The sequence below is a fragment of the Synchiropus splendidus genome, chromosome 9 (assembly GCF_027744825.2).
Source record: "Synchiropus splendidus isolate RoL2022-P1 chromosome 9, RoL_Sspl_1.0, whole genome shotgun sequence".
Taxonomy (NCBI): domain Eukaryota; kingdom Metazoa; phylum Chordata; class Actinopteri; order Syngnathiformes; family Callionymidae; genus Synchiropus; species Synchiropus splendidus.
Window position 1 is genome coordinate 14,245,145 of NC_071342.1, and position 17,483 is coordinate 14,262,627.

A 17,483-nucleotide genomic window follows, 5' to 3' on the forward strand; every position below is an offset into this window, starting at 1 on the left:
CGGCTTATACTGCAGCTTATGTATGAACAAGATCTTCTTAAATTTAGTGGGAGCTGCCAGTATGCACTCTATAGTCCTGAATTTATGGTTCATTTGTTAATATGTGTTCCCCAATCTAAAGAGCAATCGAAAGAATTGCCACTCAATATTGTAACAGTTGAATCGATTGATTCAGAGTGTAAAGCCTTTTGGTCACGGCTCAGTATTTGGTTGCCCCCTTTATCAAACACATCAGTTTCAAGGTGGAAATCCCCTAAACAAGTTTCCACATTCAATGAAGCCTTTTGACACTTTGGGATGCTGCGGTTTCTGTTCCAAATTTTGGATTTACAGCCTCGGCCATTCTTCTTTTCCGACACAATGTCGACGTAGAAAATCTAATTTATGTTCTCTGTTAAGATCAACAGGAGTATTGAAGCAGTAAATGTGGCGTTACCTCCTGATAACTGAGAGGAAAATCTGCCGTGGCCTGATCTGACCTGCACACTGGTTTAGCAGAAAATGATTTTCCCCTTCCTCTATAATTCAGAGATGCGTTGTCATTTTAGTGTCTGGAGTCTGACCATTCTCATGAAGTCATTGAGTGGCTTGCTCAAGACGTCGTGTTTCATCCTTCTGAAAATATGAAGCAGCATTTTCACTAGAGCTTTTTTTTTTTTTGTGGGAGTTTCATGTTTCAGTCATGCTCAATTTGGGGCATGCGGTGACGTACAGCAGAGCACAATGTCCAAACAAACCATGCACGACACAAAACTCCTCGATAGTGGCTATCAAGTTTCCTCTCGTTCAGTTTCCAAATTTGGTTCTAACTTGCCTGAGTTCTTCTGAGAATGGTTTCGGTTTTCAATGTCGTGCTGCCTCTGTGCCGGCGAGGCTTAAGTCGCCGTATCAAAAACATGAGACTGAAAATTCTGAAGTCCAGTCATGTTCCACTGAATGTAATAAAATAAAGGCGGATGAACTGCTGAGCTGCATCTGACCACATCATCTGCTGATGCAGCATGGATTAATGGGCACCCCATCTTAAACACTGACAAAATTGTGACCAAATGTTCTGCTGCTTTTAACATAGCTGAAATATCAAGTGAAATACATGCAAAATTCCTTTTCCTGGTTTCATATTTACACCTAAATTTGCACTTCTACCCTTCTATCAAGCACTTCATTTACAAAAATCACCATCTTTGCGTTTTCATTTCACGTTTAGAAAAGTTAAAAGATGAAAAAAGACTGCTTTCAAAGTGAAACCATCCGACGGCTTTTTTCAAAGACCTTTGTTTCTCTGCTAAAGTATTTGAACTCCCACCCCACTGGATGTAACCCCCCATCAAAATGCCAGGAATGTGAAGATCCAACTGTTGAACGTTATCCCGGTCTGAAGTGAACTCCCGGTGATGCCCAGATGTTCCACATGTCAGCTCAGTCAGGTGTTTGTTTGGGCAGAGGAAGGAAGCGCACGTCTTTATGTGTGACTGAACTTCCTGTGTGACTGTTGTGTAACCTCAGCGTTGATCACTATCAGGGGAGAAGTTGAAGATGAGGGAGCTGAGATAAGTAGGAACTGATTGTTTCAATTCACGAGAGGCTTCACTCTGTCGCAATGATCGCTTTCATTTTTGTGACTCAGAAAACTCTAGCGATGAGTGAAGAGAAGAGAAGAGAAATAAAAACCTGTGATTCAGCTGGACGTCAGTTGAGCTCTGCTTGTGTGGTTTCCATCTGATAGTGAGCAGAACTCTGTGGCCGTCGGTTAACCAGACCTTCTCCCAGCGGTGCTCTGGGCTTCCTGTCTCTTGACTCAGCAGGGAAGACAGACGCAGAAATGACTAAATGTTTGGGGTTGGATCTTCCAGGAGCTGGTCGTGATGGGAGCGCCGGGGTCGTACTACTGGACCGGAACAATCAAAGTCTACAACATGACCTCTGACACCTTCTACAGCCCCAACAAAGAAGATGTGGACTCTCACAGATACAGCTACCTCGGTAAGGGGCTATTAGCCAGAAGCGAAGAATGTCAGGATCCAACTGTGCTCATGTGTTCGTCTCCTCAGGCTACGCTGTGACCGCCGGACACTTCTCCTCTCCAAATGTCATCGACATCGCCGCTGGGGCTCCACAGCACAGCGGCAGCGGCAAAGTAGGACCTGACTCCGGCGTGTGTGCATCGACTCATGTTCTTTTGTAGTGACACATCTCTCTCTCGCTCTCACGCAGGTTTATATTTTCAAAATCGATGGAGGGTCGCTGGTGAAGAGTTTTCAAGCCTCAGGGAAAATGGTATGAACTCCAATTTGGTCACTGATTACAATAAGATTAACATTCTTTTTGGATCATTGTGCTATTTAGTCTTTTTGTTATTGCAAGTTTTAAAAAATAATATGCACCTCATATGAAAACATCTTATGAATATGAATATGATCTAATAAAATAATTTATTTATTCACTTACTTAACATTGAGTTAAATACTGTCTCTTATAACTTTTTAATTTGTTATAAAAGATTATTAATATTTATAGAGATGTATGTCATTTTATACATTAATGGGAAAGTGTTAATATCAAATGAAAATGTAGTGGTGACGCACAGTCATCTAGAGACAGTGATATACAGAGGAAACCAGCGCTAAAGAAGCAAGCAATGCATCCCATATGATATGAATACCAGCTAAGCTCAAGAGGTTTTGGAGTGATGTGTAAATATTTTTGTGAATCTCTCTGTCGGTATAGTGTCTGTGTATCTGACCCATTGCTCTGTGGCTCGGCTTGGTTCCAGATGGGCTCTTACTTTGGCTCCTCATTGTGTGCAGTTGATCTGAACCAGGACGGCCTGTCAGACCTGCTGGTGGGGGCACCCATGCACAGCCAGCTGCGGGATGAGGGCCAGGTGTCTGTGTACCTCAGCAAGGGCAATGTAAGTGGGCTTGGCGCGGGTCAGTGGCAACATGGGGCGCAGACGACTCCACTCCACTGTCTCTGCTCACCATGTTGCCTTCTGGTCATAGTTTCGGTTCTAAACTTGTTTTCCGTGCTTCTGTTTTCCACCAGGGTGTAATGGAGGAAGAAGCTGTCCTGAGCGGCGACAGTGCTTACAACGCTCACTTTGGGGAGTGCATTGCCGCCATTGGAGACATCGATGACGATGGCTACCAAGGTCAGTTCTGAAGACAGATTTTTACGTGAAATAATCTGTTCTCTTGACTCACATGTGAGCATCAGCTGACACAGTTGGTCTCCGTTTGACTTTTATTGCACTCACACATTCATAAATAATGTTGGGGCCTCTGTTTGACCTTTGCACTGTACATCATGGGACCACATTTGATGGTTAAATCACTTGTCTATTCCATCACAGCAAAGAAAAATAGCTTAATATCCTGCTGATATTCTCGTCTATAATTCATTTGTGGTTGGCCACTGATTCTACTCGACCATTTTAAGAGACGAATAATGCACCTTGATTCATTGATAAAATGAACAGCCGGTGTGCTGTCATGTGTCACAGGAGATTGAGATGGTGCTAAGCTCAACATCAGAATCAGAATCAGAATCAGCCAACATTTGATAGAGAAACTGTGTATTATGTAGCATTAGCTAGCTATTGGAGCACTAATGTCAGTTGTATTATTGTACAGTTAGTATGATGCTGCTGTTTTGTAATGAAGTCAACGTAGGTCTTCTTTGTAATGTTGTTACGCAACAGTTTACCGTGAGGACGCGAGGCAACCATCTGGCAGCGCAGACTGAAACCCAGAAGTAGAAATCAGTGGAGTCTGATCAGTGGAATGGGATCCAGCTGCGATGCTGTGAAGCTGAAGAGAGAGAGAAGGAACAGGGAATGACACACAGGAACACATCAAATAACAAAATAAAAGCACAAGAGAAACAAAACATGACATTTTGAATTTCCTTTTTCAAGTAAGTTGAGAGTACAGTACAGACTTAAATAGTGAAACACCGTCTACATAGAGAACCTAGCTGCTTGTTGCTATTGTTTCTCCAAGGTGACAGGACAACTGGAATAGACACCCACCTTTTCTTCCACTTTTGATATCAATTCATGAAACTCAGTCCAGGAATGCATGGACTGCTGCTACTGCACAGCATCAAGTGAAGCTTTGATCACTAACAACCATGAACCATGCATAGCATGTCATCAGGTGGTGACAGTCCGGACTCATACCGTGAGATTACCTAGCTTCACGCTATTAACAATGGTAAACAGCCCAGTCTAATACGTGACTCTGTGTGTCATAAACATGTTGCTTACATTTTGCTTGCAAAACAGGTTTGACAAATTGGGGTTGGCCTTAGCCCTTCAAGTTGCATCTTGAAAAACAACATTGCAAACATGGCCTTGAATGAACTGACTCATCCTCTTGAGGAGGTCTCTTCAACCCGGGTAGGGTTTTTATGAGTTGTAAGTGGCCCACTGGTCGCTCATGAAACTTAATCTGGCATCACGCTCACTGCTCCTGCAACATTGTCCCATCGTCCCGTTCAAAGTCATTTCCTCCGTTAAGTAGTATAAGCAGCGTCTTTCAGCGCGCTTGCGAACGTTGGCGCGGAGTGATACGGTGTGTGAAAACATTCATTTTCCCACACATTCTGCTTCAATTGCCCCGCAGCCAAAGGGATCTTCAGAAATATGGCCCTCTTTCGCGCTCGTGTGTGCGCACTCATCCAGACATGAAGCACCTTCTCTCCAGGCTGACGAATATATTCTGTTTTTATGCTGCTAGCTTGGTTTGGCTCAAAGGACTTGGCCTCATTCGCCGACTGGAAGCTGCTGCTAAGTTTCATCTACGTGTGAGATTCGCCTCAAGGCCCGCAGCCTGGCGAGGACTGTTTGTGTGGAGAAAGATGGCAGCTGGGCACTACAACTCATCTCTCCAAGTGCTGAAAGATTCTGATTCTCACTCACTGTCATTCAGTGTTTCACAACTCAACCACAGACTTTGAGTATTATTTCATTAGAACAGAAGTCGAACACTTTCCTGGTTATTGTTTGGTATTTAAAACTGCTACTACAGGGGTTGGCTGTGTTTTCGTTTCCGAAAAAAGCATGTTTAATTTTGGAAAACGCTCTGAAGAGACATTGTTTCAATGCTTTCACCAGCGTTTAATAGTCTTTTTTCCACTCTCTCAGAGGTTGTACCACATTTCATGGCCACTAACAACACTTAATTGTTTATTAAGAGTACTACGGTAACACTACATTCCCCAGACACAGGCCTGCAGTGTGTAAACCATGGTTACATGCATATGTGGTGCAAAATGTATTCCAATAAGAAAGCCGTAATTATGCCCTTCTATATTCCCAGACGTCGCCATCGGAGCCCCTAAAGAGGACGACTACGGGGGTGCAGTGTATATCTACCACGGGGACGCCACGGGAATCATTAAAAAATACTCTATGGTGAGTATCTGGAATCCTCTGAGCACTTTATAGTACACTCGAACATCAAACCCACTAGTCTGTGCTCTGCATATTTACCAGAGCAAACAGGAATTTCATGGAAAACCTTGTGGTTTGTTCGCGCTTGGTAATGATGCATTGTGTTTTATTTCATGACTCTATGGTTTAGTGATGAAAAACTCATGCCTGGATGGGTCTTAAATGAACTGTACTGCAGGGTACACACACAAGAAGAAATCTCGCAGCAAGAGGAGGGGCTTTAGCGTTTTTTAAGGCAAACTCATTAAAGAGAAATCAGTTGTCAGGAACACAGCTGCAGCTTGTGTAACATAAGTAAAAACCGCGCATGCTGCCTGGACAGCGGGTGAAAACCACCATCTTTAGTGCCATCAAATCAATAAACTAAAACTCACTTATGTCATGGCTGTCTATGGGATCAGACCTGGCAGCTGAATCGTTGTTGATAGAAGAGTCAGGAGATCGAGGGTAGATTTAACAAGGTTTATTAACAATTACACAAGAACTCAAAAGACGAACAGGAAGGAGAACCAAGGGCGCCGATACCAGAACACGGAACTCAAGGGCAGGGGTAAAACCTGAAACAGAAGCAGCGAATTATAATCAAGCCTAACTAACAGGGACAACGTAAACACACTCAGAAATTAACTCACGAGGCCCAAACAACAGAGAGCGCTCGGTGGTGCTTCTACACACACACACACACACACACACACACACACACACACACACACACACACACACACACACACACACACACACACACACACACACACACACACACAAGGAAATAACTATGACGAGAGGAAACACAAAGGGTGAGTTAAACAAAGTACTCACTCACAATCTTATCAAAAAAGCAGAAAATGGTGCGAAGAAAACCAACTAAGGAGGCGACAGAAAGAAGATCAAGAACGCACAAAATTTAGAAATATATAACAGAAGCACAAGAGAACGGAGGGTCGAGAGAGAGTTTACCGTGAGGACGCGAAGCAACCATCTGGCAGCGCAGACTGAAACCCAGAAGTAGAAATCAGTCTGATCAGCGGAATGGGATCCAGCTGCGCTGCTGTGAAGCTGAAGAGAGAGAGAAGGAACAGGGAACGACACACAGGAAATAACAAAATAAAAGCACAAGAGAAATGAAACATGACAACTTAGCTTCCTAGTTTCTCAGTCAGATCGCTTCTTGCGAAATTCCGCTCCAAGTCAATTCCACTTCAGCAAGTTCTTTCTCCAAACTCCAAAGATTTTTGATCATCAATATTGGACATGTTAAACACCCATGACTGTTGACCCCACTCATTTTCAGAGGCAATTATCGGGACAAATTCACCCTTCAGACCACAAGATTGTTTAACAGGATCTTAAATGAGATAAAATAAGCTGGCAAAAAAAGCCTGGTTATCGGTATGTGTGTTCCCACTTTGCAATGTGAATAGTGAAGGAGACGTGTGATTGGTTTAGGTTAGGGAGGTGGGCCCCGATGGGACGTACAAAATACATAAAATTAATTAAGAAAAAAATGAATAAGGGTTAGGAATTAGCTTGATTCTGCACCTTCTCACTTTAAGCTTATCAATGATAGGTCACAGCAAGAAGAGCTAAATATGTAAAATGACATGAGTCTCCCAGATGTTCAGGCACTGAATGTTGTTCTTTCCCGATACCCCTGCGAAGCACCTGTTGGCGCTGCTTCATCCAACAGATTTCTGAGTCCCCTCTAAAGCCAGCTATTGGCAGGACAACAGACGAAACTCTGAAAGCCAGTGATCCCTTGGCAAATTGAACAGTCATTTCTTGATAGCACCAGAAGAAATGAGAGGAAAACCCAAAAATGTGAACAGTGGAAATCACGCAATGTTCTCTGTGTGTGATGCGTTTCATCTGTTACAGAAAGTATCTGGGCGCAGTGTAAATCCTGGTCTGCAGATGTTTGGCCAGTCCATCTCTGGTGATGTGGACATGGATGGCAACGGATACGCAGGTACGCACACACCAGACTGGGAAGAGAAATAAACACTTAAATTCTAAGAGGAAAAACATGATGTGTTTCACTGCCGACAGATGTCCTTAGAATTTCAGTATTTGAATTACAAACAAGCTACATAAGCTCACTCGCTCTGAGGCGCAAGTGTTAAAGACTCATGGTTGAGGCATCTTGTTTACAACATTCCACAGCTGAGCGGACATCTGTGCATTGTTTTGTTTATTCAGGTGTCAAGAGTCTCAATATCTCATGTGAAAGTCTCTGTCTTTTTACGCAGATGTAACAATCGGGGCGTTCATGGTGGACAGCGTGGTGCTGCTGAGGTAAGCACGGATGACTCTAGTTCCTGTCTGCGCGACAGTCTCTTTAAACTCTCTTGTCTTCCCAGATCCAGACCTGTCATATCCGTGGATGTCTCCATCTCCTTGCCCGTCTCCATCAACATCTCAGTCCCTCAGTGCCACGAAGCCCACTCTAACCTTAACTGCTTCGTCATGACAGTCTGCATGCGGTTCCATGGCCGACAGCTTCCTGGACAAATAGGTGAGAAACCGCTAAGTCTGTCCTGAGGAACCACAGATGTGTGTATGTCTGCTCTTGCACATATCAGCTGCTATTCTTTTTGGTTGCAATAAGTAAACAAAATAAGTGGACGAGAGAGTTTTTGTGGCTTGAGATCAGAATATTCAGTTTCAGGCAAAAGCGTTCTTACAGATTTCTGCTCCAAGTGAGCTCTTGATGGAAAACTGATATTTCAATGCCAAGAGTTTTGGCCCGAGTTTTCCCAGGCAACTCACTTAAGTAGAACTCTTGCCACATTCACCAGTCATGTCCAGGTCGAAACGTTTGGCTACACATCACCAGTTGTTGGCCCTTGTGTCTGGAGACTCTGAAACATGAGCAAAGGCATTGTAGGAAATTTAGGGATGATTTGTCGCATCAATTTCCTGAGCTGAAATATATCATAGCCTCTCCTATCCGCCGTATTTGCTTTCAACATGGGTTGCCATTTACGTTTCGTTTGAGCAACACAGTCTCAGACTTAAGGTTTCAAGCAACCCATCCTCACTCCCATGGTGAAATATATTGACGTCGGGAAATTGGACTTTTGCGTCCTGTACTGACGACAAAGTCAGTTTTCAGCTTGTTGACGCATAGGCGTTTTTATAAATAAATAAAAAATTCCTTCCTGCGTCGGGAAGTGACATTGACATGTTGCTATACGTAAAATAAATGGGGTGTCATTCCACAGCTTACCTAAACCCAACCTCCGTCTTTTTTTCCGTGTCGTGCTGCCGCAGAAGACGGAACATCTGCTTCAGTTAAAAACCTTTGCCTTTGTCGTCAGTATTGGATGCAAAAGTCCACTTTCCTAACATCAATATATTTCCCCAGGATATGGATATGTTGGTTGAAGAGTGAAGCAGGAGTGATCCGTTGATGCATTAGGCATCCGAGAGATGCCTCCTTCGCCTTCTAGGGCACTTTCTGACTCCGTAGACACAAGATAGAAAATGGGGCTGGCCCTTCTTTCACTCTGAATCTCAATTTCATGTTTCAATTCATTTCATGTACTTCACTTTTGAATACTTGTTGGCGCCGTGAGTGGCCACATAAGGTCAAATGTGCATCATACTTCCAACCCCTCCTTTTGAACATTTGACTCCACTGAAACATCTATGCATCACCTTGCAACATGGGAGGCTGCCATCAGCTTCAACACTGAATGCAAAGTTGAAAGTACTCAACATGTGACGCCGTAAGAGTGAGAAATGATACCATTCGCTTGAATTTGCTGGGTCACATCAGAGTAAGTTATTTGGATGAACTGCCTGAAGCCCAACCTCCAGTGAATTTTTAAAAAGCGCCCTCGTTGCCGACCAGCTGGAATGGCGTGCTGCTTCTCCCTGAAGCGAGCCAGCCAGACAAGGTGGTGTCTGAGGTGTAGTCCTGTTGCAGTGTTTGGGCGGGGTCACTCTCGGTCCCCGGGGGAGCAGGAACACTGTTGTTACATAATGAGTCACAGAAATAAAGCCTCTCTGTTCAGTCTGGCAAACACCGTGGAAACTTCAGCAGCATGTGCTTGGTGACTTCCAACCTTCCTCAGCCTCCCTGGGAGTGAGCTCATGACGTTCCCTGTGTCCCGCGCAGGAAACAGTAGGCTTTGGTGTGACTGGGGCGTGTTTGACACCCCTCCCAGTGTTTTACCAGTATGACACCCTCTTGAAGCAATTACTACAGACTGAGGCTGATTCATTCAGTGGAGTGGATGCTGAAAAGCCAGACGCCCCAATATGGGCTTCTCGGAAACATTGGTGTAGTGTTTGACCTCATGCTTCTGATTTTTCCCTCCAAAATAGATTCAAAGGTTGTTCAGAGCCACTGAAGCCTGAGCTAGAACAAACATGTTGTTACTGGAATATTCTTTTTGGATTCAATGAGACTTTTACCTTCGCAGTTGTCTGGTTTATTTTGGGACAGATTACCGGTACTAGCCAGGATTTTTTTCTCTTTTTTCGCATTGAAACAACCATTTCCTTTTGAATCCAACATACATAAGAATAATTGTTGCTAGTGTTGAACCTGCTTCAGTCCACTTACTGAACATGACAAAGCCTTCACTTTGGGTTTTTGGGCTTGTTCTCTCTTGCAACCTTGAAGTCCGGATCATGAGTTGGAAGGGTTTTCTTAGGGAGAGCGGGTTGTTCTATGTCCAAATGTAGACTTTCAGTAATCTTCTCAACAAATTAAGCTATGCTACGAGGATACAACAAAAGTATAACCCAGTCATAGTGTGAACATTGCAGACTTGAGGCTGATGGGCCGCCTTCCGTTGAACTTCCCTTGAACTAACAACGTTCACTTTGGGTGCTTAAGAGCATGGGCTAGTTGGAGTCAGTAGCCAGTAGTGACCCATGAATTGGTGTAGGCTACAGACAATATGTGTATCAAACAAACAAAAACAAATGAAAATATATTTTCAGACTTCCTGAATGAACTGACTCTTCTCACTTCTGGCTTGTCCACTTTCAGCTGTAGAATTTAGGAGTGATGTTTTTTTGGTTTCTTTCCCGTGATTCATTATCAACTTTGGAGCTCTGAGGTAGGGAGAAGGAAAAAATATTTATGTATTTAGCTCATGCTATTTTGTTTCCTGTGGCTCAGAGCTGCTGTACAACCTGACTGCCGACGTGGACAAACGACAGAAGAGTCAGCCGTCGCGGATTTACTTCACCCAGAGCGGATCTCAGGTCAGCCAGATGAGCCAACAGCTGAGTCTGCGCATCAACCGAGAGGAGTGTCAGCGCTACACAGCCTACGTCAAGGTAAAGTCACACTTCTCCTGTGGCCCAAGCCAATATGAAGTATCGCTCCTAAAATATGATTACTTCCATTTGTTTCCATGGCTTATGTTGGAGAATCATTTTCAGTTAAGTCGCTTTTAAAAGCTTGAAACAAGATACGCATTTTGGCCTGAAAGAAAGACCACTGGACTGCTCCTGCTATTGCCTAGGGCATCAGCTGGGAAGCTATTTGTGTCGCCCTACTGGGCGAGGTTAAGGTAACAGTCGGGCGCTTGTTGATCCGTTGTACGACAGGAGCGTGTGTTAGCTGCCTCCAGTCTGCAGTAAGTGACAGGCACAGGAAACAGAGTGCTCTTTGTCAGCGCATAGTCCCGCTATTGTGTTCCTGAGAGATTTAGCCCAGAGAGGGTCCTCGTCCTGAGGGCACCATCCATGCTTCACCACCTCTAACGTGCTGGTCTGTAAATTTCACTGGCGTTTTTAACTGAGCACTCCAGGCGCTCGCTCGGTGGGAGGCTGAGCTGTTGGCCGAGGGGGGTCATCATGACTGTGCCCACCCCTCCTTCATTAGTATTAGGTGAAGAAAAATGCCCTGTTATTTATGACAACTCACATATTGAAATGCAAGCTCAGGGTTGCATATAAGTTTCCCTCCTCACATGGTGACCATGTAACTCAGAATGAAAGTGGACATTTCAACGCTTGACCCTGCCCAGTGTGTGAGACTAAACCCATGCAAAATAATCGGCCTGATTGCACCTTTGATCAAAAAGAAATCCAGTTTGCCAAACCTGCATTTAGCTGTCCTCCAACTGTCTTTCTGTGAGGTCTCTCTGGCTTCTTCCTCTGCCGTAGGATGAGAGGTGTCCGTTGAAAATGACTGTGATCTTGCTATCTTCAATTTTGTCAAATCCTTCTTTGATATATTGACCTCCGTCTTTTACTATGGTCGCATTACATTGTCATTGTTTCTTATTTGAGAAGGTGGGATCTTCTCCATATTTGGATGGTCGTAAAATATGGAGGATGAAGTTGGTCACGAATAAGTCAGATGTTTTGGATTGTTTATAATTTGTCTGGTTGTTAAACGGTTACAAAGTATCACAACATATTGCTGTATCTGTGTTTTCTTTCACACCTTCAGTATAAAATGTAGTTAGTACAAAGTGTTTCACCAACGCGATGGTATTCCAAAAACATGTTTTCTGTTGAGTGTTTTGTTGTCCAAGTGTTTCATTATTTAGCTGAACTGCGCTTTCAATGATTTGAAATGGCCGAACCTCACACGCTACTCAAAAACATATGTTCAAAACTACATTTGTCAAATGCCAACTTTCTCTCAATGTTCTCAAATGCTACCTTGTTTTCTGTAGAGATCAGTAGCAATGGGTTTTGCTCTTGTTTCCAAATATCTTCTTCTTGATCCGACACATATATAAATTCACCATAGTTTCCTGTGAGGCTGTTTGCTTTGGTGGGTTGTGGGGTGTGAAGTCGGCCTGCGTGCGCACTCAAATATTCACCTGCCTGCCAGCCAAGTGAGAAGTGTTATTTTCCAAATTACCGCTCGCTGCAGAGCAGCACGAAGGTGTGGTTTCCTTTAATTGTCGCTGACACTTTTCAAGGCTGTGACAGGTAAAAGTGACGGGTCCAAAGATTATGACCTTTGCATCTTCGTCTTTCCTAATCAGAGGTGATCCGGCTTTGATGGAGGGTCTGGTCTTGGACCAATCCATCCATTTATCTTCCTCGTGTGTCTGCCCACGTGAAGTATCCTCTGGAAGAGGAATGATAATGGAAACCAGCTGGTTGCCCGGCAGGATCCTCTAGAGGGCTGACTTTGCTGCCCCCACCCTCCCGTTCTACCTTTTTCCCGGCTGAAATATACAGCAAAAACAAGGGAGCGGGTGCAGCAGGGTGCTGTTGAGTCAAGTTCAGCTGGAGCTGCTGATGGAAAACCTGCACGTCAAGGTTGACTGCACCAGCTCTGAAGTGCCGGTGGACGCGAGCCACGAGCTATTCTGAGCTCCTCTCATATTTGCAGCTCCTCTGACCAAGTGCTGACCCTGGTTTGGTGGCTATATAAACTACATACCTCTATTAGACCTTTTGTACCATTATAGTTGAATGTGTTGGACACAATGAAGCAGCAGCAGCACCAGAACAGTCACGCTCAATTTTCACCATCTGAATCTGGCCTCAGTAAGTCAGAGAAACTCATGAGAGGCACGAGTGCAGAAGCTCACTGTTCAGTCCTCCTCACATTCTTTTCTGAAGTCATTCCTCCTGAAATTATGCAAGTCTTTCATGTCCATCATTTGAAACATGTTTTCATTGGCATCGCCCTCACGTCCAGATGGTCTCTGTTTGGTTATTTTTAGCTAAAGAAACCACACATTGTTTTTTCTACAGTTGTACCTCAGATTTGAGGAGAAAGTCCTTCCTGGAATAGATGACCGATGAATAATTATGATTTAGATGACAAGGGGTGCAGAGAGGGGGACGACTCTGAGTCATATTCCCAAGAGATCATGAAAGTTAATGCAAGAATTCCTCAGCTATGCGTTGTATTAAGGGATTTTTGGACAATCGACGTGTTATCTTTTCGTGGTACGGTGGTGTTTAGACTCGAGGAGCCAGACTGCGACCCAGCGGGGAAATTGCTTGAGGGTGTTTTGGCTATCAACAGTTAACTGAACTGACAGTTAACTAAAACCTTGTTAAAAATATCAAGTGACTTTGTAAAGCACACACATTTTTTAAATAAAAAAAAAAGGTGAGCTGGAATTCCAAGGTTGATTAAGCAAAATACATATAGCCCTAAAGGTTGGTTCAGCTCCTTAGTGTTGGTGTGGGACCACCAGGAATTTTCTGTGAAAGTGGATTGCCGTGTCTCTGCCTTCACTACATGTGCGAATTACCATTTTCCAGTAAGATTGTTTGAGCAGTAACAGTAACAGCCTCCTGATTGTATGTAGAAATTATACTTTAAGTACAAGGCACTTAAAATATGTCATAAAGTGTACACAGGTGAATAAGTTTTAAAACTGGGTTTTAAAAATAGGCAGTGATTTGCCAGTAAATGTGAAATGGGAAGGCATTCCACTGCCTAGGCCCACAAACTGTGCTCGCTCATCTATCGTCACTCAGTTTTCTGTGCAGGGTATTGGACTCTCCCTTAGAGATATACAGTTGAGTGATGAGCTCAGTCATCTGGGAGATATTTAGGGTAAAACCACGGCTCTGCTGCATTGAGAGAAGCCAGTAAAGGTGGCTCAGGCATCTTGTCCGGATGCATCCTTCTTTAGGTGTTACCAGGGTAGACTCAGGAGAAGGAGCGCCTCTGCGGAAGTCTGGACATTGTATCTTCTTATGTCGCTGTGAATTGATCTTGAATGAGAAATGGAGTAGTGCGCACATATGTGACTTTCACAAAGTGCTGTCTAATGGTTTGGACGGGGAAGGGCAAGGCAATAGTTCGACAAAGAGATGCCAGATAAAGGCAATGGAAGACCACCAGTGAGATTCAGGAATTTGCAAAAGGAAGAGGTAAAGAAAATATATGATACAAGGAAGGATGATCTACACTGGCTGAGATGGAGGAGGCTGACTTGCTGTGAAAACCCCTGATGGGATACACAGTATGTAGTAAGATAAGTTTGAATGTCGGGCCTCTATCTAAGAGCCAGCAACCTCCCAGCAACATCACTGGCAGTGCACACATGCACACAGTGTTTATAAAATGGCAAGACACTGCGTTTAGGCCCAACTATTTTAAGAGCTTCATTTCATCTGTTTATACAGTTCAGCAATAAATCTCCTTCCTCTGTCCTTCAGACCCGACACTTTCTCCAGGTCAATGTTGTAAAATTGGGATATTTGCACTGAGTCTCTCGCTATTTGTTGGTTGCTACTTTTCCAAGTAAAGTTTTGAGATGCAGCTGTGTGTCTTAGGAGATGTTAGAGCAGGATGTCAGTTTAAGCAGGTGTAATGTAAACATTTCACTGCGATGCATGGCTCGCTGCAAACTCAAATTGAGTCAAGTGCTTTGTGTCTGCAGTAAGCCATCTCAGTCGCTGTTAGATCTGCTGCTCTTCATCCGAACTCCGTCGGGAAGCTTGTCTCTCGGCGTGGTGTGTTTACATCTCTGGCAGCTCATCCATCGTCAAACGTGTGTTTTTATTCCAGCAGGCGCCGTCACAGCGTCGTGCACGTGTGCCTTGAAATCATGCCAAGTCCATTTGTGGTCACGAGTGGTATTGTGCAGCTCAATGGAAGCATCACGGTCTCCAAGGAAGAGCTAAAATAGGCAGCTTAGTGCCCTGCCCGTGACAGTTGTGCGTTTAATTTAGCTTGTGAAGTATCCTGCTTACACACAAACACTCACGCTCACTTTCCTCTTGGCCTATATTTCACTGCATGCCCTATATCTCGTGTCGCCCAACATTTGCTCCTCTATTAAAGTCCATCATTTTATTCTCATCCGGGCATCTGCGGGGTAAGTGCCCATCTGTCAAGCTGGACTGAGGTCATCTCCAGTTTCAGACACCAAATGGAAAATTGAGACCATATGAAGATGTTAGAATACAGAAGACCTACAGATGATGGAGAAACCTGAGGAAGATGAGCCAAAGCATTACCATTTCATATCCACTGCCGTTCACGGTCATTGAATTAGCTTTGTGTTTTCTGTGAGCAGTATGAGTGGATCTTCCGTAATCATGTTTCCAGAACATCAAAGGACATCAAACATAGACTTACCCAATACGACTCTCAGCTGCATTGAAGGCTTTGTCTTTTTTAGTGTCAACAATAGTGATGTTAGGGTTAATATTGAAAGAAAGCTTTTTTAGGACTGTACTGAAACAGTGTCAAGAAAAATCAGAGATTTCATTCCAACTTCTTGTTTTTGTACACTCTTCTGACATACTGCTTGTCATACCCGCAGCCTGGATGAGGCCCACTGGACGATCCAATCGAAATGTAGTTGAATCTCCTTTTCTAAGAGTCAAACTCCGCCTCCAGCTCCCCCCATACAAGAACACTGTTTTGGAACATGAATGACATTTTCAATAGCAGCATTTTCTCACACAAAAACTGTCACATATCAACAACCTTATGCGTCGCATGTTGACTAACTGAACACAAAAAAATGCCTCTGTCTCAACAATGGGCGTTCAAGTCCACACAATGATCATGCATGATGCCTTAGGAGTGAGAATGTGCGGTTCATGATGTCAATAGTTAAAGCAAAGCGAAGTTGTCAGTGTAAATAATTTCACGGCTTAAAAGAGAATATTATCTTCAGAAAAAGTGGAGAGGCCACGTTTAGTGTTTTTAACTGGTGTCCAGATGAGATCGCCAGCATTCATCATTCGCACATATTTGTGATTTCATGCTACATTCACTGTCCATGACAGGAACCAATTCAATATTACAATCCTGTTACAGTTCAGTTAATTGGTCAATGTTGTCCGTGAACATCAATTTTGGTTCTGATGAACTCAAGTATTTTACAAAAGAAGAGAAGCATTTCTGGAAACATCTCTAATGCACTGTACACTCGCCTCTCACTTGTCATGTTAGTTTTGTTTTTGTACTTGTTTTATTTCAATAGCAGTCGACCACACCAGCAAGATACTGTATTTCTCTGACAGGAGTGAGTGGTGGAATCTGACCTACTGGCTCCACCAATAGCTCTGCTGTGATGTATCGATTTGAAAGTATTGCCAGGGCGATTTTGCAGCGTTACATTGTGTGAAGAATTGAATTAGGCGGAGCGAAGGTCCAATATGCCTGTTGTTAGTAAACACTCGCACATCACCCTAGTAACAAGCAAACAGGACGCTGAAGTGGGCTGTTGCCATGAGCTGATCTACCGGCATCCACTTCCTGCACTGATGTATTTGAACTCTAATTTGTGTCTTAAAGGAGATCATTGTGTTTTGCATTTGGGTTGATGATGAGGCCAAATTTGAGACGATTATACCAAATGGTCAGTCATTACTTTCTGGGTTTTGAAACAAACAGATTCAGTTTTGAAGACTGTGACCAGTTTTCCAATTCAGAATGTCACCTTCTGAACTTGGACCAGCTCGACTGACTCCTCTTTGTGTAGCTCTACTCCGTGTATCTGCTTGTTTATGACACCGTTTCGTGATATAGTTCCAATTCCAATATGAATGGCTCAAAATGTGGTGGGAAAGGCATCTGTCCTTTGATGTGCCCTTTGTAAAATGTCCCCATATATTTGACGTTTTGCGTCGTGGCGGCCTCGTAGTCTCAGCTGTTTCTCCTCTTACTGTAGATCATGCGAGAATGGTGACTCATGAACCCACTGAACTTAATGGTCGACTGTCCTTGACTAGTGTTGACTAGTCGTTGCAGCCAACGATAGTTACCGTATCTTCGGGTATTCATTTCTCACCTCCAGTCTCAAGACAAAAGTCATTCCCGTGTCAGATGAATTAGTGGTAGTGGATTCATTTTACTATTTTGATTCTCTACCAAATCTCATCTGTGAGCTGCCTTAGCCTGTCCTTACTGACACCGAGGTTCCCGATGTTGCGTCCCAGTGTGCCAGTGCTCCCACACAGTCTTGCACGTGGAACCCCCTGCTGTCACACTGCCGGCTTTGTTTTCCTCTTTATAGTTAAGAAGAGAAAAAAAACAGCGTCTAATTCCCCCGACACTGTTCCCCTGGTTTCATTTAGCGCCGGCCAAGAAAGGCGATACAATGAAAGTATATAGCAG

General features: G+C 43.8%; 1 protein-coding gene across 1 annotated transcript in view; it reads left to right on the plus strand.

Annotated features, from left to right (window-relative positions):
• itga9 (integrin, alpha 9) overlaps positions 1–17,483 on the plus strand; it is a 55,082-nt gene that overhangs the window by 7,566 nt on the left and 30,033 nt on the right. The window contains exons 6-15 of the mRNA XM_053875938.1: positions 1,854–1,983; positions 2,052–2,137; positions 2,215–2,277; positions 2,774–2,911; positions 3,046–3,151; positions 5,322–5,416; positions 7,331–7,421; positions 7,702–7,747; positions 7,813–7,967; positions 10,590–10,750. Coding sequence (XP_053731913.1) covers positions 1,854–1,983; positions 2,052–2,137; positions 2,215–2,277; positions 2,774–2,911; positions 3,046–3,151; positions 5,322–5,416; positions 7,331–7,421; positions 7,702–7,747; positions 7,813–7,967; positions 10,590–10,750 — 1,071 coding nt within the window. The remainder of the gene's footprint in view (positions 1–1,853; positions 1,984–2,051; positions 2,138–2,214; positions 2,278–2,773; positions 2,912–3,045; positions 3,152–5,321; positions 5,417–7,330; positions 7,422–7,701; positions 7,748–7,812; positions 7,968–10,589; positions 10,751–17,483) is intronic.